The 26,206-nt window shown below is 36.3% G+C and overlaps 1 protein-coding gene across 1 annotated transcript in view; it reads right to left on the bottom strand.

Moving 5' to 3' along the window:
• The window catches only part of LOC138712046 (lysosomal alpha-mannosidase-like), a 61,124-nt gene that overhangs the window by 1,780 nt on the left and 33,138 nt on the right, over nt 1-26,206 (bottom strand). Inside the window, exons 10-16 of the mRNA XM_069843437.1 lie at nt 25,347-25,540; nt 21,627-21,826; nt 19,027-19,231; nt 17,482-17,599; nt 12,547-12,823; nt 7,012-7,257; nt 485-634 (exon numbers count right to left, since the gene is read on the bottom strand). Of these exons, the coding sequence (XP_069699538.1) occupies nt 485-634; nt 7,012-7,257; nt 12,547-12,823; nt 17,482-17,599; nt 19,027-19,231; nt 21,627-21,826; nt 25,347-25,540 (1,390 nt within the window). The remainder of the gene's footprint in view (nt 1-484; nt 635-7,011; nt 7,258-12,546; nt 12,824-17,481; nt 17,600-19,026; nt 19,232-21,626; nt 21,827-25,346; nt 25,541-26,206) is intronic.

Below are 26,206 nucleotides of genomic sequence, written 5' to 3'. Positions count from 1 at the left end.
ACCGTTTAAAATTTTATAAATCACCATTATACTCATTTCCTTTGAACTACGTATAATGAAAGCCAACCTTTCGTCGTTTTGTTTCATTTGTAAATACAGATAGAGTCAGAGAAAAGTTACCGCACTATGCAGGGGACTTTTTTGTTGAGCGCACGTTATTACGTAGTTTTGCAGTACTACGCTTGTTATTGAACAATATTTGTGATATTCGTGACTCCACTCGTCAACTTAACACTCCGTACGCTTCCCGCTGTCCTCGAACTGCATCCCACTACTCGGCAATTTTAGGCCTACCGTGACGAAACTGAACGCCCGCCCGCGCTGGAACAGCTGACCGGTGAATCGAGCAATGGATTGCGGGAAATCTGTTCCCCGACGTCCCGTGCATAGTGCGGTAACTTTTCAATGCCTCTTTCTGTATAATGTCACATTGTCTCATATTGTAAGAAATTATATTATACGACGTAAATGTTATCTAACTCACCTCGAACGCTACTTCAGTGGGCTTTGAGAGCTCCGTGTCTTCATTTTGCTCCAGTATATGCTCCAGCCTCAGCAGTAAAGTCTGCTCTTTCCAGGGTTCCAGTGTAAGAATTTGGATGTTTGAAGGAAGGCTGGTCTTCAGTCCAGAGTACTGTAATGAAATAAGTAGCAGAGATTATTTATAAAAGTAAAGTATAATTAAGTATGAATAGTCTTTATTGTGACAAGCAGTGAAGCAGTTACATGTTGACCTGAGATGTTGCTTAAACCAGTGTGTTAGTAGCCAAACAACCAGTTCAGCTAATGAGGGAATATAAAAATGTAAATGAATCACTGATGAATTCACTATTGGATAATAAACCTAATTTCGTTATCTTAGGAACATTGGATATGGAAATAACTTTGTTATTATATTATACTTTCTAAAATATTTGTAGGATATCTCATTTGTTTCCAATATACAGTAATGTCAATTCTTCAATTAGACGGAGTCTTGGCATCATGATGACACAATTGTCGTCTGAACCCACATGCCTGTCAAAAATATTAGCGTAGATCTTGGCACATTTTTATAATTTCATCCTGTGCTATATATGAAGTCTCAAGCGTCACAATTCCATATGATTTTCGACGTTTACTTTCACAGTACATGATGTGTTTGGATATGGTCTTGGGAAAATATTATAATATGATGAAATAGCTTCCGCATTAGTGCCGAAAGTGATTACGAAAGATCAGAAAGACAGCTTAAAAAAGGGAAATGACCTTAGAAATTCTAACCTGACTGTATTTTCCTCTCGATATTTTGTTATAATATGAAGAAGGCCTTCTGACATGAAAATCAGAGCTGAAAATGTATTTCGTCAATTAACGTTTGGCTTTTTAAAATCCTACAGTGAGTCTTAATAATACCGGTTGTTTCAAAATAAACATCGGGGTTTTAAGGCTTTGTAGTATTCATTACATTTAACGTACAATTATAAATAATATACCAAATGAAAGAGCAACTCAAACAGCTTCGCTACAAGTGTTCAATGTGAGCACCATTCATCACACGGCACACATCGAGTCGATAAGCGAGTTCTTCCCTAACCTTGATCAGTGTGTCTGGAGAAATTTTTGCAACAACTGCTTCAATCCTCTGTCTTAAGTCTGGTAGGTCAGCTATTAGCGGAGGTACATACATACGATTACTTATGAATCTCCAAAGGTAAAAATCGCATGGCGTAAGATCTGGTGAACGTGGAGGTTATGCGAAACAAGCTCTGTCATTCGGTCCCTTTCGACCAATCCAGCGGTCGTGTACAACGTAGTTTAACCAATCGCGTACTTCCATATTCGTCTCCTTAAAATTCTCCACACAGACGTCGCTGGAATTGCTAATTCACGACTAGCCTTCCGAACAGATTTCTTGGGGCTACGCGTGAAAGACTCTCTCACTCGTTCAACCGCTTTCTAACGGAAGACAGAGGACACAGTGCATGCGCGTACAAAACTGTTTGATTTGCTCTTTCATTTCATGTATTATTTATAATTGTACGTTAAATGTAATAAATACAGGGACATCACTTTATTTTTACCAACATTTGTAACATTAACCTGGCTATACTCGGAAACACTGTTACCCCCTTCCATTCAGGAGTTTGGTGTTACTAGTGCAATATGTAAACAAATCATTTTACTAGCTATAGGAGGGGAGAAAAGTAGTGTATCCACTTACGTTACAGGGAAATGCGATATTACGATTTTCAGTTTTGTTATTACATTTACGGTATTTTATCAAAATACAGTAGAGTAGTAACAGTTTTTTTTTTCACAAACTCAACTATTCAGGCGGTTGTATTCATTATATAATGGCTACTTTATTCAGCATACTACCGTACTTTCGGTAACTCTAATTTCACTTCTGCTCAGTCCACACAGATAAAGTTATTCAGTCATGCTACACACCGTAACTGTGCGAAATAAGCAGGGCCAGGTGTTTATGGAGATCTCGAAAATTACGACATTGAAATAGATATATAATATATTTTACTAATCTTTACGAATTAAGTGATTCTGATTAATAATATGCGGATAAAATAATCACGACAAATCGCGAAATAGAGTTCTAATAGCGAAATATGAACACATTCGCGAATTATTATTATTGTGTCGTTTTATAGCGAATTTCATATTCTGAGTTCTTTTTTCGGACTATTTTTTCTTTTGAATTTGTTTTAATATCGAAGTAGGCTACATTGCATGGCATTCCAGGTGTTCTGATTACATTAGTGAACAAAAAATACGGAGAATTCAACATTTCACTTGAAAGTGTTAATTTGAGGGCTGCAAGTTTGTTTTCCGTTTTTAATGAATGTGTGTTAAATACAGTCTCAATCCAACAAATATTGTCTATTGGCCATACCGCACCTTTACCAGAATCCAACGAACCTTTAATATTAATTATTTGGAAAGTAATATTCATACTGAGTTAATACTCCAATTTCAAAACAATTGTATTTTTCAAAATTTCCATTAATACCCGCGAAGAGTACAAATCAATCTCCAACAATCTCCGCCGACACCAATATTAAAAACCACAAATGATAAAGTTAATGTCCATAAATACCTGCCGCTGGAAATAAGCTTCAATAATATAGGCTCTTTCTTCTATAGAAAACGCAACCATATTTCTGAAACACACTATACTCTGGACTGTTTACTTCACTGCTACTGTTGTCACGCCAGGAGAAGGCGGCTGAAGTACTTAGACGGGGCGGAGAGGAAACAGTCGCGCATGCGCACCGCGCTGTTCACTGCAATATTTCTGTTTCACAAACATCTACTGCACGTATCTATGAGTCTTTGCGACTTCGTGAAAATAACAGTGCGGTTTTTATTGTAGTGTTTTATTAGTTTCAACAAGACAATTGTTTTCAGTATACCGCAAATCTTTGTATTGCTTTAGTTATCCTTTGCTTTTCGTGTTAATAATAGGGTATAGTTAATAGAATCTATGTTATTGTATACTGTTATTTAGGTTTTTAGCAGTTTTTTGTTTATTGTAAATATGTCGACAAAGAGGAAACAAGGATTGACAATCTATAGCGAAGAAAGGAATATTATTAGAAGTACAAAATAATTCTGCGATGAAGAAAAAGAACAACAGTGCCTTTGCATTCCTCTTACGAAACCTACAGCAAAGGTAGAAAAGTACTCTAATCTATCCACAAGAACAATACAGCGTATAAGGAATGAAATGAAAGACTGCACAGAAGAAAGTGCGTTGTCGACACCTGAGGGAGAAAAAAAAAACGGAAACGTCCAGACTAGCGAAACGCAAATGGAGATGACTTCGACGGGAGATTGACAAAAAGATATAATTGAGAATTTTTATTTGAAAAAGAAAGAGGGCCACCGGCGTAGCTCAGGAGGTAGCGTGTATGCCTGCTGATCTGCACTTGCGCTCGGGAGTGAGTTCGATTCCCGCTTGCGCTGACTACCTGGTTGGGTTTTTTCCGAGGTTTTCCCAAGCGAATGTCAGATAATCTATGGCGAATCCTTGGTTTCATTTCGCCAAATACCATCTCGCCATCATCAATTCAAGCGACACTGAAGAAGCTAGTAGTTATTACAGTGTCGTTAAATAACAAGTAAAAAAAATAGTACCAAGCTGCAACAAACTTCTACCCTTTTACAAGAGAAAATTGATTTGAAATGAAAGACAACATTAAGACGAATATTGAAGAAAAAGGATTTCAGGTGGAAGAAGTGTGCAGGAAAAAAAATTAGGAAAACACTGTAAATTAGAATACGTGAAGATATCTACGGCAAATAAGAAAGCTTAGGAAAGTGGAAAATCCGATTTTGTATCTGGACGAAATGCGGATAGATAGGCCTACCAATTTAACGTTTCGCAAGTGCTGGCACGATAAAAATGTTACGGGAGCTTTGACTACCATAAATGTGTCCAGAACACTCATTGTTGTCCATCAGGATGGGGGCGGTGGGGCTAATGGCTTTGTTGAGAGATTCGAATTAATATACACGGCTGAAACATAAACAGACGATTGTCATGGACAGATCATACTCCAGCAGTTTTGAAAAATGTGATAATGATAGTCATAGCGACAACACCGAAGATACGGGATCTTTTATGTCTGACTCCGTTCCCTTGTAGCCAAGTAAGTGGACGAAGTTTTCAGGTCAGAGTGTAGCGTAAACTTCCCCCGTCCCGCCTATCTACTCTCCGCGCCAACTCGTAGCGCAAAGACAGTAGCAGACTTCGAATGTAACAGCAGCCGTAAGTTTGTGTGGCTGACAGGAACAGGAACATTAGTGAAAGGGGTGGGAGTCAAGTACATTCAGAAACGCAGGTACAATAATAATGCAAGTAAAAATAAAGTGATGTCCCTGTACTACAAAGCCTTAAAACCCCGACATTCATTTTGAAACACCCGGTATAATGGATTGAAACTTCTTCACGCACTGTACGAGTAGATTGCTATGAAACAATAGTTATTTATGATACAAGTTCGTGAAGTGGGTAGGATTTTGACAGGACTGTAGGTTTGAGAAACGAGGTTTGCCGAGTTTCTCAAATACGCGAATGTCAAAATACAACTTCACGAATGTGTACCATACAATGTTTTTTCTTCGATATTCTCAAACTATTACTTCACGCACACTTTGCTTACTTCACGCACTGGTGTTATTACTTCACGCACACTATGCTCACTTCACGCACTGGTGTTGAAAGAGCTCAATTCACACACTGCTAACAATGCGTGAAATTGCACTTCACGCGCTATCGTAGAAAAATTCTTTCGGATATTTTAACAGGGTTTTGCATGTTATTGCTATGGGATTGTGCTCGTTATTACATAAACAAAATGGTTGATGTTTGCGGTTTTCGACCTATTTATACTAATTAATGCATTAATTGGTGAAAGTGGGGCTGCCTCGAGGCGGTGCTTCTTCTGTGTAATGTGATGTACAGTCAAAACTAGTAACTAAAATTACATTGTTGCGAAACTTTTTAATAGAAATGTGTCGAAACAGGAGTTCAGCAAACGAGGGAGTGATATGAAAGAAAGCATACAAATGAACCGTCGGAAACAACCAAAAACGAAACGAATTAAGTGGAACGAGTACGAGAATGCAGGGAAAGTAATTGTCTCGTTTATAAATTCTGGACAGTATTGAGTATAAGACTATCAAGTTCAACCCTAGTTTATCGCCTCTCACTGTAAGAACTTGTAAATAGTGTATTACGATACAAGGTTAGGAATTGCTTTTTTACAATACCGAGGAAAAGTCTTAAAAACAAGAAAAGCAAGTTTCTCACTTCCCGATATTTTGTAATGCACTTCACAAACCTGTATTGTACAGTATTTTTTGCAAGATAGTTATTGTTGTTTAATCAACTGTCCGAAGACAGGTTTGAACTTCATAAGTAACACTAATAAAGCATCACTCATGAGGCAACTAGTCCAGGAGATAATGAGGTAGGGTGGCCAGTTCCTTTCCCTCTCCATAGCATACATCGCCGATTAGCTGCATATTCCTCTAATCAGACTTCAGATGCATACAAACAATTGTTCTTACACTGACACATATCGTCAAGAGAGATGTACTGCCTGATAATGGATATGCATATCTGTAAAACCTCTCAATCAGAGGTTGCAAGAAAGTATTTTTTGAAAATAATATTTTAAAAAATCTTAATATGCAGTACCTACGTACGTTAGACTATGAACAGCTGACTGATTCTCAGCAAGAAATTTGTCATAGGTGTCGGTAGATGGCAGGAGTAGTTTTAATTACAACCCTAGAGCAGTTATTTCAATATACTTATCTAGGTTGGCAACTCTGAATTCCGTAAAATCAACTTCCAATAGTGCCGTCCGTTTGCTGTAACGACGAGAAAGCACAGTATGCTATCGTAAAAAAAAAAGATTATTACACATTTAAAGCTGAAGAATTAATTTCACTTCTGCTAGGTGCAAAAGCAATATGTTTAATTTTCTTATAACATTCCGGGACAAATTATCGTTATTTCATTGTGGAATACACAAATGCCTATCCTGACACTCAACATATTCTCTTAATGCAGACTCAAAACAATTTTATTTAATTTTCAGAGTTATATCGTAACTGTTACAAATGAACATATTTTTTTATACATTTAGAACCTTATGACATCTATAATCGATATATAAAATAATTTATACTCCTTAATCAGTATGAATCCTAACATGAAACAGTAAGAATAAAAAAAATAGTAATGTAAGATTTTTTACCAAGAATAACTCTTAAAATGTTATGTCAAAATCACGAAGTTATTGAGCTGTATTCATAGCTGCAGAATAATAGCGCTGGAACTGGAAATATCGTCAGAAATCCTATTTAATGATTCCCACTAGAAACCTCCGACATGAAAGAATTAGTCGAAAACCTTAGGTCGTACCGCTACGGAATTATTTTATTATCTAATAGAAGTAAAATTAATTTGAAATCTTGTAATGACTGGAGTAATTACCGTACCTCCATCTTGAAGTTAGTCTGCCACTCATCGAAGCCTGAGCCTCCAGGAGAGAAGAAGAGCCACGGCGCCAGAAGCTTCCTCTGTGCGACTTCCCGTTCCTGGGCCGCCAGACTGGGGCTCGCGCCCCCGATGGCTCCAGCCATTACGTAGTGACGCCCTCTTGCGAGCAAGCCTTTTCCAAAATGTTGTTCATTAAGAGCTTCTCCCACGCCAAAGCCATCGTCTCGTAAGAGCCTGCGGTGAACCTGAGTAAGGGATTCATATTAAAGTTGCTTATTTTATGTACCAAAAGTAGCATAATATGCCTACTGCTTGTTCAAAGGAGACCGATAACTAGACAAAATGCCGTTTAATGATGGAAGTGTGTACGTAAAAATACCAACTGCAATTTAGTAAGATAAGTAAAATAATTTTCAAATTTTTATCCGTGTATTTCTTTGTATGGGTACAAATATCTTCAGTATAAAATCACAATCATAGTACTCAATATTATTCATCATCAATTTTTAATTGAGACACTCTTTGTACGTCTTAGAATAATTTCCAGTCATGGTTTAAACTACAGTTTTCATAGGACGCACAGAGGTTGAAAGCAATACGGTGAAGCCAGAATAGGCAGATATATTCTATTTTTTCAAATGTATCAGAACAGCGGTTACCAAACTGTGGGGCGCACCAACTGGGGAGGGGGCGTCATATAAATGAACAAGACAAGAATATTTTTTATATTTTCATTTGAAATTTAAATTTTGAATTTAAAATATAATGAAAATGAAAGCATTGAAATAAAACATTTCTAAGACATAGATCTAATGACAGTCGCAATGAAACAACTAACAAGTCACCCGCAGACGCGCTGCTTTCATAGTTGCATATTTTCAATCCAAAACGTTCAAGACTAATCGATATCTGTCGCGAATATTCGGGTAACGAGAATTGAAGTCATAATAAGGCACGACTGCACTACATCGGCAGCTATAGCAAGTGTTGCCAATCGAGTTTAAATTCCCGCGTATTGGGTTATTCTGATTCATCTACATTTCTTAGCCTATATTATGGCGAGGATGGGTGGCGCAGAATTATCGAAGGAAAAAAAAGAGGGGCGCAAAATACGAAAGTTTGAGAACCGCTGTATTAGAAGTAGAGAAGTAAAAAGACTAAAACCAAAATTCTTCTTTTTTCTTTTGTGGGCACTTCCACTCTTCAGCGGTTGCCCTGAATTCCCTTCCGCCATCCTTCTCGATCCCGCCAATCCTACTCCTGCATATGTCGGTCCTTCATCATTTGCATGACACCGGCTTTCCATGTTTTTATTGGTCTCGCACGCTTCCTCCTTCCCCGAGGTGACCATTCCAGAATAATCTTTGGCCATCTTCCTTCTTTCATCCTTTTTACGTGGCCATACCATTGAAGAGTTCGTTTTTCGATTCTTTCAATTACCGACTCTTCCATCTCCATCATTTGCCTCACATCCTCATTCCTTCTCCTTTCCAATCTGGATACTCTAGCAGCTCTTCTTATTCCGTCGCTTGTATCTTACACTTCTGACGTTCAACAAGTGCCCATCCCTCTGCCCCGTATGTTAGTATAGATTCAACTATAGATTGTAGAATTATTTTCTTCATTTGTTTGGTAATGGATCTACTCCACAGTACCCCATTCAGCATCTTTATTGCCCTTCTTGCCTGTTGCACTCTGTGATCTACATCTGCTTCACAGCTGCCAGACTCTTGGATAATAGACCCCAAATACTTAAAATGTCTCACAGATTTAATTGTTCCTTGCGGTAGGATAATATCTCTTCCACTATTGCCCACAACGAGGTATTCAGTTTTATTCATATTAATGCAAAGACCTCCTATATCAAAGGCTTCCATCAACCTCCTCAACATGAACTTAGCATCTTCAGGACACTGAGCAATTAATACCTGGTCGTCTGCAAATAGGAGAGAATGTATTGTTTCATGTGCAATTGGAACTCCCATACCTTTATACGATCGATTCCATCTCTCTAAGACTTGCTGAATATATATTTTGAAGAGGGATGGGGACATGCCACATCCTTGCCTCAGACCCTTTGTTGTTGGAAATTGAGTTGACAGCCTTTTCCCTACCTTCACTACAGCTCGACTCTTCTTGTATAATTTTTTAATTACTGTTATCAGAGATGTCCCGATGCCAATATTTTCCATTGCTCCCCACAGATTGTTAATTGGTACAGAGTCGTACGCTTTCTCAAGATCGATAAAAACTAAATGAATTTCTTGGGCTTTAGCATATGATTTTTCAGTGATCTGTCTTATATCAAATATATGATCCATACAAGATCTACCTGCAGTAAAACCAGCCTGATCCTCAGATATTCTTCCCTCAATTGCTATTTCTAATCTATCCTTTAAAATTGCACTAAAAATTCTACTTATAGAGGACATGACACTAATACCTCTATAATTATTAGGATCCTTCCTATCTCCTTTCTTATAAATAGCAGATATGTATGATAAAGCCCAATCTTCAGGTATTTCATCCCCTTCCAAGATTTGATTAAACATCTTGCAAACAAGTCTTTGTAATAAAGGGGGGCCATACTTCCATAATTCCATCATAATTCCTCCAGGCCCACTTGCCTTTCCATTCCTTGCCTTCAATAGTGCATGCTGAACTTCCTCCTCCAAAATCGGCTCCATATGCGAGGGTAGTCTGTGATTACCAAAATTTTCACTTATTCCTCTTCTTTTTTCAGTCAAGAAATTATAATTAGTGAAATATAGTTATTATAAACAATTTGAGGCAAGAAAGTAGGGGATGTAGAAGCAGAGGAAGGTAAATAAAAATTAAGTACGTATTAAGTAATAGGAAGAGAAAAAAAATGAAAAATACAACGTATGAAGAAATTAGATCGTGATGAAGAATTAGGTATAAGTCGATAGGAAATGATTGGGTTTGAAGGAATATAAATTTATGAATTTAGGCCTATAAGATGATGGAATTGGAGGAGATAAGGAAGTAGAACATAGTAAAGAAATGGGAGAATATAAGATGATAACAGGCAAACAATTCAAGTGTTAAAGAAATATAATTAGATAAATAAGTACAAAGCATTTGAATTTAGGTTCGAAGGGAAATGTAAAGTAATGACAATGAAATTAGTTGATGGTGAAATATAGGATGATGAAGTATTGGGTGTAGTGGCGAGGAAAAGGTGTGATGAGGAAGTGTAGGGTGTAATGACGAAGTATAGGCTAGGATGTGATCGCAAAGTGCAGGATATGATAACGAAGTATACTATGAGTTGGCGAAGTAAAAACTGAGTTGACGTAGTAGACTATAAGATGAGATGACATAGTATAGGGCGTGATAACGAAGTATAGGGTGGTAAAGAAATACAAACGCATTAAATATATTGTTATGTGTAATAGAATAACTTGAGTTACAAAAGATATGAAATCTAAAATTATGAACAATTATGAAACGAAGTAGTGTAAGATGAATACCAAGTACGTAGTGGTGGTGGTGGTGGTGGTGGTGGTGGTGGTGGTGGTGGTGGTGGTGGTGGTGATACAATCAATTCGAGAAACAATCAAAACACTCTAAAGTAATAGAGGGGAGGAAATGAATAGGAGCTAAAGCAACAAAAAAATTACGTAAAGAAATAGATTACCGTCATGAATAATTAGGCAAAGGAAATGAAGAACATAAAAAAACAAGCTGAGGAAATAGCAGGAATCAAATAAATTGGAGAACGTAAACGAATTTGTTGAAATAAGTAGTATGATGCGGATAAATAAATAGAAAAGTATAAAAAATAAGAGAAATAAATTGAAAAAATAGCACTACAAGTAAGTGTGAAGAGAAAATAATATATTCCATTCAAAAGGTCGTCTTATTTTCAAAAATGTCTGACCGGTAATGGAAATTAAAACAAAGAAAATTAAAAATTTTGAACAGTTGAGACGGAAACGTATAATATTTCAGTGTTTTTGAATAACGAAATACTGTATGAAAGTAATTTATTTACTCTTTCAACAAAGATTAATGAAGGTGAGAGAAAGATAAAAGGAATAAAAGAAGAAAATAATTATTGCACAAGGAAGACAGAGTAAGAAAAATGAATAAATGTGACATTTAGGCCTAGTAAGTATAACAGTAAAGTTACAATAAGATGGGAAAAATAGGAAATGAAGAACTAGGTTTGAGAAGGCGCACCAAAAGAATACCACAGAGGAAAGCGAAATGCAATAATAGGACATAGAAGAAGACTGTGAAATAGACATATGCAAAGAAGATGTAACAGAGAATTTAGTAAAATGTTATAGTCAAATAAGGAGTTCATCATTATCATCACCATGATAATAATCTTCTTCGTTTTAGACCATGTGATATGTAACGATAATCTAAGAAAGATGACTATGATCCCTCCATAGATATCTTGGTCTTCCTTGATCTCTGTGTCCTCTTGGTCTACATACTGAGGCTAATCTTGGAAGTCTCTTCCTTTCCATTCTCTGTACATACATACTTCTTCCAGTGTTGCTGATATTGTTGAATTTCTTCTGTATACAAGAAACTTGTAATGTTTTTCGGATATGTATGTTTCTTTTATGGTCGAACCTCGTTATATTCAAAAACGCATCTGAACTGCTTCAAGTTTCTGTGACATTCGTTTATTTAATATTCAAATTTCGCTTCCATAACTGAGTGTTAATACTAGTCTTGATCTGCGGATAACTAGTAATCAACTCAGGTGAGTCCACCGTTGTGGCTGAGGGATTAGCGAGTCTAACTCCGAGCCCAGCGGTCCCGGGTTCGATTCCCGGTCAGTACGACTTGAATGGGTGAGGTCTTTTCGGGGTTTTTCCCTCACTCCTATAGATGAATATCAGGTAACTTTATCAGGCGATTGGAACCCCACTCATCTTCGCCACTTCCTTCACTCCCCATCATCCTTTCCTCATCATCCCGTTTCTGGTTTTTCAGATCACTCTACAGGCGGCCTCCCGGAACTACTGGCTCTCTCGACCGGCCTCCATGGAATGTAGCTCAACGATGTTGGATAGCTTCTGCAACGAGCACCCGGGGCGGACCTACTCGGGGGAGGAGTTTCGCCTCGGACCGACAGGGGGGGCCTTGGGGGAAGTTGCCGAAGCAGGAATGGTAGGCTTTATGGATTTCTGTTGGCTGTAGGGACCGGTCGTCAGGGAGTCATGTGGTTGGGTTGGTGCGCGTAGGGGATCTATGGTACGCAACTCATTCCATATCGAGGGTTAGCGCAATAGATCTCAACAGGTCGCAGTGCTGGGCCACCTGTGCCCCCGTCACTTGAATTCCATTACATTCCATTCCAACCCAGATGACTCTTCATTACTCGAAAGAATCTAAAGAAATAAGTTGTTACAGTAATATAATATACAATGTAATTAGAAGTGTGAACAGGAAGAGGAGAAGAAGAACAAGAACAACAACAACCTGTAGTTATATATGTGGAAGCAGTAGGATGGGAGACGAGAGGAACTGTGTTAATATAAGGCACTTGCCATGAGTTCCATTTGGCCGTCAACAATGCTTGACCCTCCCTGGGCCCTGTCGTTCAGCACAGCCAATTCCAGCCCCTTGGTCGCGTCCCTAATCAGGATCTTGGAAGTGACAGGATAGTAGTTGCCAGAGATCGGCTCGTGAAGATCCAAATTCCACGTTGGACGGAAGTCTCGCTTTCGCTCCAGAAGTTCTCGTCCGTTAGAATCTGTGTAGAAAAGGCTCTGGGTATCCAGATTAGTTGTAAACAGACTCACAACTTCCTTCCCGATCCCGTCACTGAAAATTACGCCATAAAGTATATGAGACGTACATTGTAACTATAAAAATGAACTTTTTTTTTTCGTTCATAATTCCCGGGTGCTCGTGTAAAGGGGGTTAAGTCAAATTGCAAGGTATGTAAACTTCTCTCCTTTGGTACTGAACAAAACCACTTTGTCACAAAATATGGAGCACTGTAACTGCATCATAGATGGAAGAATGACTTAACCCCTTTAACACAAGAGAAAAGTAATTGTGGATAGTTCAAATCTGTACTTATTCCAGTTTAGACAAATCAACTTAACCCTTTTTACACGAGCACCCGCGAATTAATCTCACAAAATTACACCATTGTGTTCATTTTATAGGTTGTTGAAAAGGTGTATAACCTCTGATTAATAAAAATAATATTATATATTATTATTAATCTGGCAGAACTAAAGCCAGCAGACCTTCTCTTATACTTAGCCAGACTCTAATTTAAGGCAATAACCTTACCTGTTACAATAATATCTAGAACCTAATACAATAATGTAGTAGTGAGGAATAATAGTGAATAATAACTGTAAAAGTGAATAATAATGTTAATTAAGTAGTGTTTATGAAACAATAATAAAGATTGATAATAATAATAATAATAATAATAATAATAATAATAATAATAATAATAATAACAATAATAATAATGTGTCATGAGATAATTTGAATATTTATCCTGTTATATGCAAAAGTAACGTAAGCTGAAAAAGAAATTATTACTATTGATAACAAGAACTAATCGACAACTGCTTCCTCCGTTTATTGGGTCATTCCATATCAAATCAACAAGGCGCTCAACCAGACCGACTCAGATTTCTTTCAAAATTTGAGGATTTGTTTTACCTGCCGCGCTGACTAAAACTGCCGAGTTTCATATGTCCTGTGCTTTTCGTTTTCTGTCAGTGGCGTTTCAAACATGAAGAAAAATCATATTTTTGTAAGCACGCCGCTTCAATTAAAATTATATATCTCAACAACGTCTCCAGATAAATTTACAAAAATTGGGTGATACATTCTTAATATGTGATAGTTTTTATTGCTTATATTGTTTTTTGCATGTATTCAATTGCACTAAAAAAACATGGTGAAACAATTTTCATATATTCATAATTAAAAATGCGGGGGTTCTAGTTTAAGGAAAAAAAATATATAGTACGCCTCAATTAGTGATATAATGAACCGATAAATTTCAACTTGGAATCATCATAGGTTACAAAGATAAAAATTATTATGTCACTGCAAGCGTAAGCTAACCGTATAAGTCGCGATAATTATGTCCCACACATTCGTCGTATTTAATTATATTTGACCATATTCTTGAATGTCGCTATGTAATTTAACATGTAGTACATAATTCGAATTTTTTAAATTATTACCTCAAATAAATTATTGTCACATGAATTTTGTTAAACCTGAAGTTCTGTAAGAAATGCTTACCTTTCATTGCTGAGATGAAATAGTCTGATCATCTTTCCAGACAGGATGCTGCGTTGTTTCAGCTGCATTTTAAAACTGCTTAGCAAGTATAATACCCATCCTAAACAGCAGGACTGTATGAAACTTGTGTTCCAGACACTGCGGTGGATTTTGCAAATCGAAGAGCAAGCATTTTTTCCTCTTCAGTATAGCTTTTTTCAGTCACATAAACGGTATTAATGTTTGGGAGATGATCCCTTGTCCAGTCGTACAATTCCCTAGGTGTAGTTATTTGTTTATCGGATGGTCTCTGCAAACTAGCACAAGCCGCAAACCTTTTAAGTGTCCCACCTACAACGTCGCATGCTCTTTTGCCATGTGATATGCAAAAATAATGCAATTCTGTTGGAAATCCAAAATCTTCTTCATGTAATATGAGGTTCAGGAATTGTTTTCCTATTTTTATACTGAGCAGAGAATCCTTCGGAGAAATACATAATTTTTGTGGTGAATTACAGATGTTTGTTTTAATGACTCCATTAGACATTTTCGAAACAGATGTACTACAGCTATAGTGTCATATTTCGGGCAGTGTGAAATTATTACCAGATTTTTAATAGAGACTGTATCGGATGACGATTCGTTATAATATATTACGAAAGTATGAATGGTTGTCTGCACATTAGTCCTGTGATATGACTGACTTTGATCTTGGATTACGAAATAATAGTTTTCAGCGAAGTCGCATAACACAACAAGCTGGCATGGCTGTAGAAATGATTTCTTATCACGTAGAAACTTACTTTGTTCAGATGATATAAATGAGTGAGTCAGTAAATCACCAAGTTTCTCCAAGAGACAGTCGAAAAATTTGTGTCAAGCGTTGATCGGTCAGTCATCATCCACTGCTTGTAGGTCACTGATTCACTGAAGTTTAATTCGAAACATTTCTCTAAACCCTCTCTTATTTTGAATGGTTCAGGACATTCTGTACATTTCCTGAACAAGCAATTTATATGAAGAGGATTGCACACCATAGTAGCCAAGAAATGTTGATAAGTTGGAAGGTATAAAGAAAAATTTTCTAGAAATCCACGTAGACCTGAAACTTTAATAAATTGCTTCCAGCATAAGTTTTACATTCTGATAAGGACACAAACACAGAGAGTATAGTTCCAGTAACTCCAGCTAGAATACAATTTCTTGGTCTAAGAGCTGAAAATTTGGAGAATATTACCTTCATTTCAGGGTTAGAATTTTTAAACACTGCATATAATTCATTTCTGCTCATGTGATTTACTCTCTGATTCTTTAATCACAACAAATATTTCTTACCAGGCATCATTCTACTTATCTCGTCAGAACAACAGAATTCTTTAACTTTACCGGCAACAGCCGCGAGCAAGGGTTTTTGCAGATTTTGGATTTGGTGAACACAAAATTCCCTTTCCCTTTGCCAGGACTTTGGCTTTCCGAATTATGTATTCGAAAACTGAAAGAAACTCTTTTTTATATTATTTACGCTCCAGCTTTTAGGTAGTACTGTTAAAATGGTGATTTTCTCACTTTTACCTGAATTTTGAAAATTTTCCTGCAACTGAGACAACATTTCAGAATCAGAAAGGTCCTGGTTTCTCGGCGTCTTTAATATCGAAGACTTTATCTTTTACAATATTTTCAAATTTTTGTCTCTTATATTTCTCTTGTTGTAGCCTTTTCTCTTTAATAAGGAACACACTTTGGTCAAAAAGACTTGTATTTAATGAACTTACATTTGCTGTGGAAGCGACGTATTCTTCATTACTAGAGTCATTCTGAGGATTCTGCGTAATAGCATCATATTATATTTTTATTCCTTTGCGACACATAGCGCACACCTTTTGTTCCTGTTTTAAATCAGGAAATACATTAAACACATCCACGATATAACACTTCTTAAATTTTTCCTCTAATTACAATGCTCTGATTTCTCGAAGGGATTGCAGCAAACATAGGCCTACAACTTAAAACGCGACTCCATTACAACGCACAAAACTACCACATACTACAAAAACTAACGACACTGCACTTGAAACAGATCGCACGTTTTGTATAAATTGAAGACTGTATAAACTGCCACTCATGACGGCCTGACAGATCGACGACGCAGATGATCAGACAAGTACGAACTCGCGCGCATGCAGTGTTGGTGTAAGATGGGTTTAAGTGCTACAAACCAATACATTGATATATTTTTTTACTGATATTCCTGAAACGTTTTCAAAATGAAACTTACACCAAGGGGAGAATACTCTTACCTCTATAACATACATTTTTCGCGAAATAATTTGTGTCCCGCATTTATAGATATTCAATGTTAAAATGTGTTTCACGTGACCATTCAATAAAGAATTCGTTACTTTGATGCAAGCCTATTTTTATTGAAACGTGTGATCGCTTAGCTTTAAAATAAGCCCAAATTTAAGATTCTACCTCAATTAAAAGAGAAGTTATGAATTATTTTTGTTGACATAGTATGCGACTTTTTGCTGTATGGATATCGTGCATTATTGAGGGCTAAAATTTTACATAATTAATTAACATAAGGTTTTTTACCATCCCACCAAATTTAATGAAAATCTGAGGTGGTCGGTTGAAAAGTCCACTTTTTTGTGTTGATTTGACATGGAATGACCCTATACTTAAATTCGTTTGATGTCTGAGAGCCTCCCACATTTCTCGGTTGAAAATTCCGAAGTCGAGGAACAGTTATTGTGAAGGATGATGAGTGTAAGGATGTTCGGTGGGAAGATATGACTAGTATTGAGTAGTGCTGTGATCGTGTGTGTAGTAATGGTGGGTGTTATGGAAATTATAAACGAGAAAATATTGTCGGCTATATTATACTATTAAAAATGAGAACATAAAGACTGACTTCAATAATTATGAACTCGACAATATAATAAATTATAAAGAACAGCAAAGTAATTAATTTGATTCCACTTATTTAAACAACACCAATAGAAATCAATATTTAAAATTTAAACTAGAAGTTCGAGCCAAAATAATTGAGAAATATGGAAATATCCGTGAAAACATGCATTCAGAAATAATAAACACAGCAAGACAGGACATTAACACCTAGAAAACACAGCGAACAAGAGTTAAAGCGAGATACGATGTTGAAATGTGAAAATGTTACATTTTTTAAAGTTATTTAGAAGCAGAATGCATTATCATACTCTGTTGGAATTGGTCCGACCAGCCACTCAAACTCGACGTGATTTTCTTCATGGTAAACCCTCACAACTTGACTTGCCCAGTCGGAAAATGTCTGGTGAATTTCATCTACAACGTCACCTGTAATAATAATAATAATAATAATAATAATAATAATAATAATAATAATAATAATAATAATAATAATAATTCTCTACTCGTGAAACAGATGTAAGAGGTCAACGAACTCGGTGACTCTCCATATGTAAGCTACCAAGACGTTGCCACTCGCTTGCTTTGTGCAATAGTTTGACATCAGGTTTTTAAAATTACATTTACAAGAAAACCGTACACGCTATTGAAATACGCCAGAGGGATAAATTATTCGTTATTAGATTTTCTATCGATATGGACAAAATCACGATCGTACTCATAGTAGTTAATAAATATATTCATTATCCTTCAGAGCTGCTGTATTCAGAATTTAAAGTATTTGACTTCCATCAAATTTCTAACAATGTGTTACTGAATTTCGTACATAAAAACCGAAACATATTTAATTTATATTCACATAAATTAAAACCAAAAGATCAGACAACTTATACTTGACAGTTCCTAAATGTACTACAACTGTAGCATATAATCACAGTAGCAACTTCGGTCCAAAGCTTTATAACATGATAATAGATAAATTTCCAAATATACAACTTGCTAATGCTCTTTATTAATATATATATATATATATATATATATATATATATATATATTAAAAATTTCTGTTAACAGAGAAAATTTAAAGTTCAATTATTGTGATATGTGTTTTTTTCTTCTTTTTTTTTTCTTTTATTACTTTTTACTCTGTTATTCAATAAAATGTCTTAACATTAACTTATATGGAATTCCCCATGAGCTCGAGTATGCAAGTTACTCTTTCTGGGGGTGCTAGAGAGTTTTTATATAGAAAAATATCAATATGTATCTTTTTTCTGGCAATAAAGTATTATTATTATTATTATTATTATTATTATTACTATTATTATTATTATTGATATATTAGTACCAAATGAATAGGCTACTTTTTTCAGGAAAAAATTTATCCTAAATGTTAGCTCTGTTCTACTCGGTAAGTACTATCCGTGCTATTCTGATTTTTATACTTATCATTAGAAGAAATGATATATTCCTTTACAGTTTTTAAATAAATTGGACGGTATTCCTTCAAATTAAAATAAAAAGTAACATTCGTTATTTCCTGCCGTTATGAATTCTGGTAATCTTAATGGGGTGGAACTATGGGACGGATTGCTACTTGCGTTCTTAGTGTATTCGTAGGTGAGCCTGCGATGCGTTGTTACCAAAGTAGCAGAATTTCAGCAGAATTATCTAACTACGCAATACATTACAAAACACATAAGTGTTTTATTTACTTTACTATATTCTATTGTCTCTTTCAACTTGCACAGTTATATTATCAAACAAAGAAAAGAGTCTAATATTAGGTACCGGTAGTAGTACCACCAAAAAAAGTTTTCTCACGAGCATGAGTATATTTTTATTGGAACACTTACCTTTATATACTACGAAGGTGGAAGAATCAGAAATAGCTGTTTTCGATGTACCATTTGGCCTGAATATATACGCTCCCGAAGCTCTTTGATTGTCAGCTGCCGCACCTTTGTAGAAGTATAGGTTTTGTGCTACAGGAATTTCCACCCCATTACTTCTCAAGGTCTTCACTAGGCCTGTTGTTTCGTCTAATACAACTTCCAAATCCTTCAAAAGCCAATATTACACAATTATTAGTCTATATTTTAAATAATTTTGAGTTTACATGCAACATGTTCGCGAATTAAAAAAAAATGTTTCAATTAACACATTCTACGTCAATTTAGATAAACATAGCTACGTATTTTGTGAAATTAAATGGATACACAATAATAAATTCTCAAAGATAGAACTACAAAAATATGAAGTATTTTTGCTCGTAAATTGAACGCTCAGAACGGTCCCGTTATGTTCCTTCGTCAGTTCAAGATAGAATTTGTGGTGACGGTGTATCTCGGAATACTTTCCCCTCTTTCATTTTACCAACCCTCTTCACCTTCCCCTCATATCATATATCATCCAAAATAGTTAAAAACAGGCTGGGGTGAAGTAAGGGTCTTCGATGCTGAAACAAGAAGCACTTAGGGTTCCAGGTCGCTGGAGCTTATCAGGTACAGATATTTCATTATATCCCTGTCAATCAGTGACCGTTAAATTCAAGTGGCTTATCTTAGTCGCGGAAAAAAAATGACTTATTTAATGACACTCGCAATTGCCGGAATTTTGTCCCGCAGGAGTTCTTTTACATGTCACTAAATCTAGTGACATGAATCTGTCGCATTTAAGCACACTATACCAGCGCCAGCGCTATACCAACTGCGCCACTCAGGGCGACCTTAGTCGTGGACGTCAGTGTATTAAAAGCATTACAACTTTTCGTATCTTCTTTCCTCCATCATAGTAAACTGTGACGTTACACAGAGGCAGAGATAAAATAAAAGATCGTCTGAAGATGAGGGCTGCCTCTGTTAGTGATGTTTTTTCGGAAATGACATTACAAGTATTGGAAAATTAATCTTTTTTTTTTTTTTTTGAGGAAATATAATGTGAATTTTCTATTTAAAAAATGTTCTTTTAAGTCGACAAAACCCTAAAATTTATTATTTAAGTTTTGTAAGGCTGTTAAAATAAAATTTACATACTGTAAGTATTTTATAATTTCCGTACTATTGATAAATAACTAAAAATTTGTTAACAATAATGATTTCTTGAGTTTTAAATTTTTTTGCACTTACAGTCTCACTTATGTCAAATCTTGAATTATCTTTGTAACTATCCAGTTACAGATACATTCACTTGATCGGATAATGAATTAGACAAGGGGCATGTTATCAAATTTGGAAACATTAAACTCAAAATATAGGTGAAAGTAACCCCTTCACATGCCATGAAGGCACTTGGGAGCATAGAGATAGAGCCCCATGCTTCCTTTACCCCAGCAATAGAATGAGATGGTGTGGTCGGCACGACGCTTCGACCGCTTTTTACCCCCGGGAAAGACCCGGTATTCAATTTGATAGAAGGCTGAGTGAACCTCGGAGCCGTTCGGAACTTTGGTAACGACAAAATTCCGTCACAATCAGGGATCGAACCCCAGACCTTCCGGTCCTTAACCAGCTGCTCTATCAACTGAGCTACCCGGTAGCTAAACTCAAAATATTCTCCTCATAAAATTACAAAATATATTAAAATTAATTGCATGAGCTTTTCAATAAAATAAAGATGTAAAAAGGAATTATTATAATGGAATGATAAAGCTCTAATGCCAGATCCTGTCGCAAGTGTTAGTAATACCCTCGCAAAAGGGATCTGGTTTTTTATTACGAGCACATTTCGAGAAATTTACAAAGAACATAGTTAGTTGTTCTAAGGCAAGTACATATTTCTATTCAGTAACAACTTACAATAACTCTAGGTTAAGTTGGGTTAGGTCACGGTGGCTACGAGCAGGTTGGAACGACCCTTTGCACGTCGGCCATATTGAGGCCTATTGTTCATCCCGAATTGTATAGGATTAATGAGGATGAGGGAGTACTAGCCCACCGGCCGCGTATGACCCTTCATTCGCTCACCCAATGGGAGCCTCCTACCCTCCCCCGCTCTAAGTTCACAACGCCAGTGTGACCAAGCAACACAGGATCCATTCCAACGGACCTTCCAAGATGTCGAAGCGCCCTTGGAAGTGCTCTTAAGGAATGAATCCTGGCAGAGATATTGCGGAAGGCTGGGATCTCAGGAACGGTTGTAGAGAGGACGCCCCCTCCCGTAAACGGATGAAGACATGCGTCTTGACCTGAATATGGCTATTGAATGAAATGAGAAGGTGAATGATATGAAAACCTAAATTCTTTTTCTACACGGGAGGGGAAGGGAAAATTGATCGTGGCAATGAAAATTCCAACCCGGCATATGCTTAAGTAACTGTGGAAAACCACGGAAAAATCACAGTCAGGTTGGTCGGTCCGGGAATCTATCCACGGACCTCCCGAATGCTAGTCCCGAGCCAACTCGCTAGGTTACAATAACTCTAACTTACATTTCTACTACATCAACTTTCTCTTACCGTTCCTATGGACAAGTCACCACTGGGCTGAACTTCCTCAAACGAATCGCTCGTCTTGGTAACGTAATACGATCGGAATCCTAATGGTGGTAAATTCTCAGCTTTGAAGACAAGATCATGTGTTGCAGTGCTGCTTGCCCTCTCAGGCGAATCGAGGACTTCTTTCGGGATGGGCACCATTTGCGTCGTCTGAAGGGCTCCTATTTGAGAGACAGAATTTATCATTGCATTCCATGATCCTCATTTCATTTTTATTTCTCTTGTTATGATTTATAAGTGACATAATTTTTTACAATATTGTTATTTTGTCATTAGGTGACAGTAAAGATGCAGTTTGTTTACGGCGATCATTGGCGGGCGCACGTCGCTGGCGGTTGTCGCCTGGAGTTGCTAGCAGTTAAAATGAAGGCGCATGGTTTCTTTACAGCGATGATCGCCAACGTAGATCGTTCGACGCCACGCAGTTCGCTGGAGGTTACTTCTGAAGCAAATTCAGGACGCATATCGCCGCATACGTGTTCAATAATTGATATTTAGAGAAGGCCATGTAGAAATGTTGAATAGAGTTATTCCAGCAAAACAAGTGAGAAGTGACAGCGATGTACGCTGATAAAGAAACCACTTCCTGATGATCATCGCCAGCGTTTATAATCCCCGGCGATGTGCGTCCGGCGATGACCGCCGTAAGTAAACCGCATCTTAAGAAAAAACCACACAGGTCTGTTTCATCTCAATAGGCTATCTTAGTCAATGACGGAAGGGATGATACAGAGCTTTTGTTCATTCTCAGGTTGGGTTCAGACCGAAAACTTTTCTTTAAGTTCGTTTCTCAGCTGCTCCGCTCCACACATTCTTCATCAAGTGGTACAGAATTTCCGCACGGAAATATCATACGTATTTCGGTACATCACAGTAATATATGCGTAAATAATCACTTAGTGATTTAAGACGGCACTCATCCCGTCGGATCCCGGCCACTTAGTCGTAATGAGTGCACCTCTGCACATAGCGTGTTGGACATTTGCCTCTGTGACACAGTGTATGAGGGTTGGCCACTAAGAGGTGGAACTTAAACTGAGAGAATTCAATCCGGCATGGGAACTGGAATCCGGTGTGGCTTAGTGGATAAAGCGTCAGCACGTAGAACTGAAAATCCGGGTTCGAGTCCCGGTGCCGGAGAGAATTTTTCTCCGCTTCACTCATCCTTCGTCAGCTGAATGAGACTTTTCATGAACGTTTAAAATTAGGATCAACTTTTCAACTATTATGCTGAGAAATAAACGTTATTTCGTATATACAAACATTTATCGAATATTGCTTATTGTTTTTAAGTACAACGGGATCCGTTTGTACCGTTTCAGTGCATTGAGCTTTATCAGTATTTATAGTTCTTTCATCTTCAAGAAATGAAGGAACCAGGCATGGATTTAATGGAGAAACGTGGTGGAGAAAGGTAAATTTGACCAAATTCCCCTTTTTTATAATATGTGTTGCCTTCTACAAGATGGTTCACGTATAATTTAAAAGTATTAGCCTAATGTTTGCTGAGTTAGAGTTTATTTTATATTTCGGAAAAAGTATCCTCTTTGCACAGAACGTATAATGTGGTTCATGTCGGTATCAATGAGCGTTTAAGTTTATTCTTAGCATTGTTTGACTTCAATTCTAAGCTTTGTATCAGTATTGATGTGATGATTGTTACTGCTCACACATGATGACTCTTAGTTTTAGTGAACTGAGTGTTAGAGGAAAGCGGAAGATTGTGACCAGCTGGTATCAGTCAGCATTGCACGAAAGCTTGAATTAAGAATGTATCTGTGCCACAACAAAATGCATTTTTCAATCATTCTGCTAGACTGCGGATAAAAATATTGATGACAGTGTTGTTATCCATTGTTTGGTACTATCACAAAATATGACTGACTGACAGTAAACGAGAAGAAAATATGTTTTCATTGTAAACTTGTCAATATAAAAAGAATATTTTAAAACAAAACTGATTTTAATGAAATAGTTAAAAGAAAAGATTAATGTTTCGGTTAAAACAAAATAAATAATTAATATAAGGATATTTCTACATTGCTTTTCATCCCATGAAAAATTGACAATTTATTAATATCAAATTTGCATCATTAGGCCTATTTTATTTTTTACACATCTAACTCTCTCGACATGTAACAAGTGCTGCAAAAGATATTTAGAGAAGCATGAGTGTAATTATTAAAATACATCAATTTTAAAACAAAGATAAATTTCTAAATTTAGATATTTAAAGTGCAATTTACTGAGAACTATCATTTTTTTTAATTACACATACCATCCAACTCTTCAATTGTTGTCGGAATGTCAAAAATTTTCCTGTGAACGAATCTGTGGATACTAATGCCAAAAGGGAACATATATTCAACTTGTAAATGCATGTAAAAGGAGCGGTGAATGTATTGATACAACACTAAAATAATGTCATAGACCATGTGGTTTCCTATATCTTTGATAAAATTATTCACCTCAGTCGTAAGTTTGATAGTTTCAACTAAATCTGCCGAAGTTTTCGTAGAACATTGGAAAGAGAAACCAAGAAAGAAACGACAACTGAATTTAAAAAAAAACTGTGGCCATGATAAGCTTCATATAGACAGTAAATTGTGAGCTATTGAAGAAAGAAGGGAATATTAGTTCAGACGTCAGAAAAGAAGTTCTTGTCATCAATATTAGGATTGCTAATAGGGAACAAAATGAGAAATCGATTTATAAAACACGAATTATTGAACATGTGGAGTTCAGAGAAAAAAATTGTGGATTGTAGATGTAAACTCTGGAACTACATACTGTACATAGGCATACTTCTTTAAGCTTGGTTAAATTCAGCTTTCCAAATAATATCATTCATCTGCCGAAAGACAGTTTCTAAATCGAGAATAAATATTTCCCATACAAGTCTTTAATTAATAGGGATGTTTCCGAAACAGAATCTCAAGCCGAATGTAGCAAACCTACAAACAAGATACTATCTCTATAAACATATGTGCCATAGGCCTACATTATTTTCCAGACAGCCGTTAAATATTTAATAATTTATTATATATTTTACGTGAAATTGCTGGTTCTGCTATACCTGGTGGACAATTATGAACTGCCGATTACAGTATTAATCCGTATGGCAGGTTTCGCACTGAAAATAATCTGGCGGTAAATTTATGAAGCATTATGGCTGGAGTTTCAAACTGACTTCCGAAAATTAACAAGTAACAATTCTGAAAATGAACCGGAAGAAAATAATTAAACTGAAGGGAGAATAACAAGGAAGCAGGAAGATGTTATATCATACAACAGGTTTATGGAATTTTGCAAGATAAAGGAATGTTGAACGTAAATCCAGCGAAAATGTGTTATTGGCCTGGCATTGTTTGAATCGTTTTATTGATGGTTGCGATTGCTGCCCTTGGGAACAAAATTGACAGTCGGCACGAACAGTTGGAAGTCAGTGTTAAAAAGTACTTTTCGCATGCTGCCTAGCGTTGACAGGTCTACTTTTGGAAATAACTGTCTAAAAAGAGACTTACCAATCATAATTGGAGGCTTTGGTAATTGATTAATACCATTAATATTGGTAGCTCCAGACATGGCTTTTCCACGAATAAATAACATAAGATTCTGATTATTACCACCCTCATTAACCTTATTACTAGCCAGTAGTATAGTAGAAAGAGCTGCTCTTACCATCGGGTCCCTGCACGGTATAGGTTGCAGAAAGAACAGGCAGTCTCACAAAATGGTTAATTTCATGACTGAGTGGGTTGTATACAGTCACGACAAACTTCTCTTGATTTTCTGTGACGTCACACGAGCTGACGTTTAGCTCAAGACAGTTGAACACTTGTACGTTGTTGCTGGCATCTTGTGATATCAGCTGACTGAAATGTGATATAATATAAAAATAAATATTTATGTATATTCATATCAACTATGGACTTACCGTTCATTAATCGAAATTTCCCAGGTGATTATCACAGTTAAAATTGGGTTGTGAATAAAAAAACAAAATTGCATTATATCGCACAATGATCCGAAAGTGAAAAATCCTTGCCAAAATTCAAATTTTCGTTCATTAATTTAAACAAGATTGTTTATGCATTTCGTTTAATAAATAATTAGAGTAATTTATTCTCATATTTTTAATTCTCTAACGTCGTTTGTGCTGTTACTTTAATATTCGAAACAACGAACTTATAATTTGTACGATTTTTACGGTAGAAAAATAAAGATTCTAAAGTAGCCAGAAAATTAAAATTTTCAGTTATAACATAAATTTATGACTTTTCGGACTTCGTTTATCACTTTAACCATAACGTATAATTTATTCGGTGACTTTTTCATTTGTAAATAGCTCCATAATTTTATGTGATGTTTTAAAGATATACAGATGTACAGAATTTTTATGATGAGATAGTATCACATTTTTTATGCCGAAATATTTCTGTAAATATGCTCAATTCGGTCAATAGAGAAGCTTATACGGAACCTAGTGAATTTAGGGTGCAGATGATTTTATTTGCAGCCCAGTAAGTGTCTGGATAACA

The sequence above is a fragment of the Periplaneta americana genome, chromosome 13, assembly GCF_040183065.1.
Source record: "Periplaneta americana isolate PAMFEO1 chromosome 13, P.americana_PAMFEO1_priV1, whole genome shotgun sequence".
NCBI classification, from domain to species: Eukaryota; Metazoa; Arthropoda; class Insecta; order Blattodea; family Blattidae; genus Periplaneta; species Periplaneta americana.
Note: the sequence above shows the minus strand (reverse complement) of the source record. Positions and strands in the feature narration are given on the sequence as shown.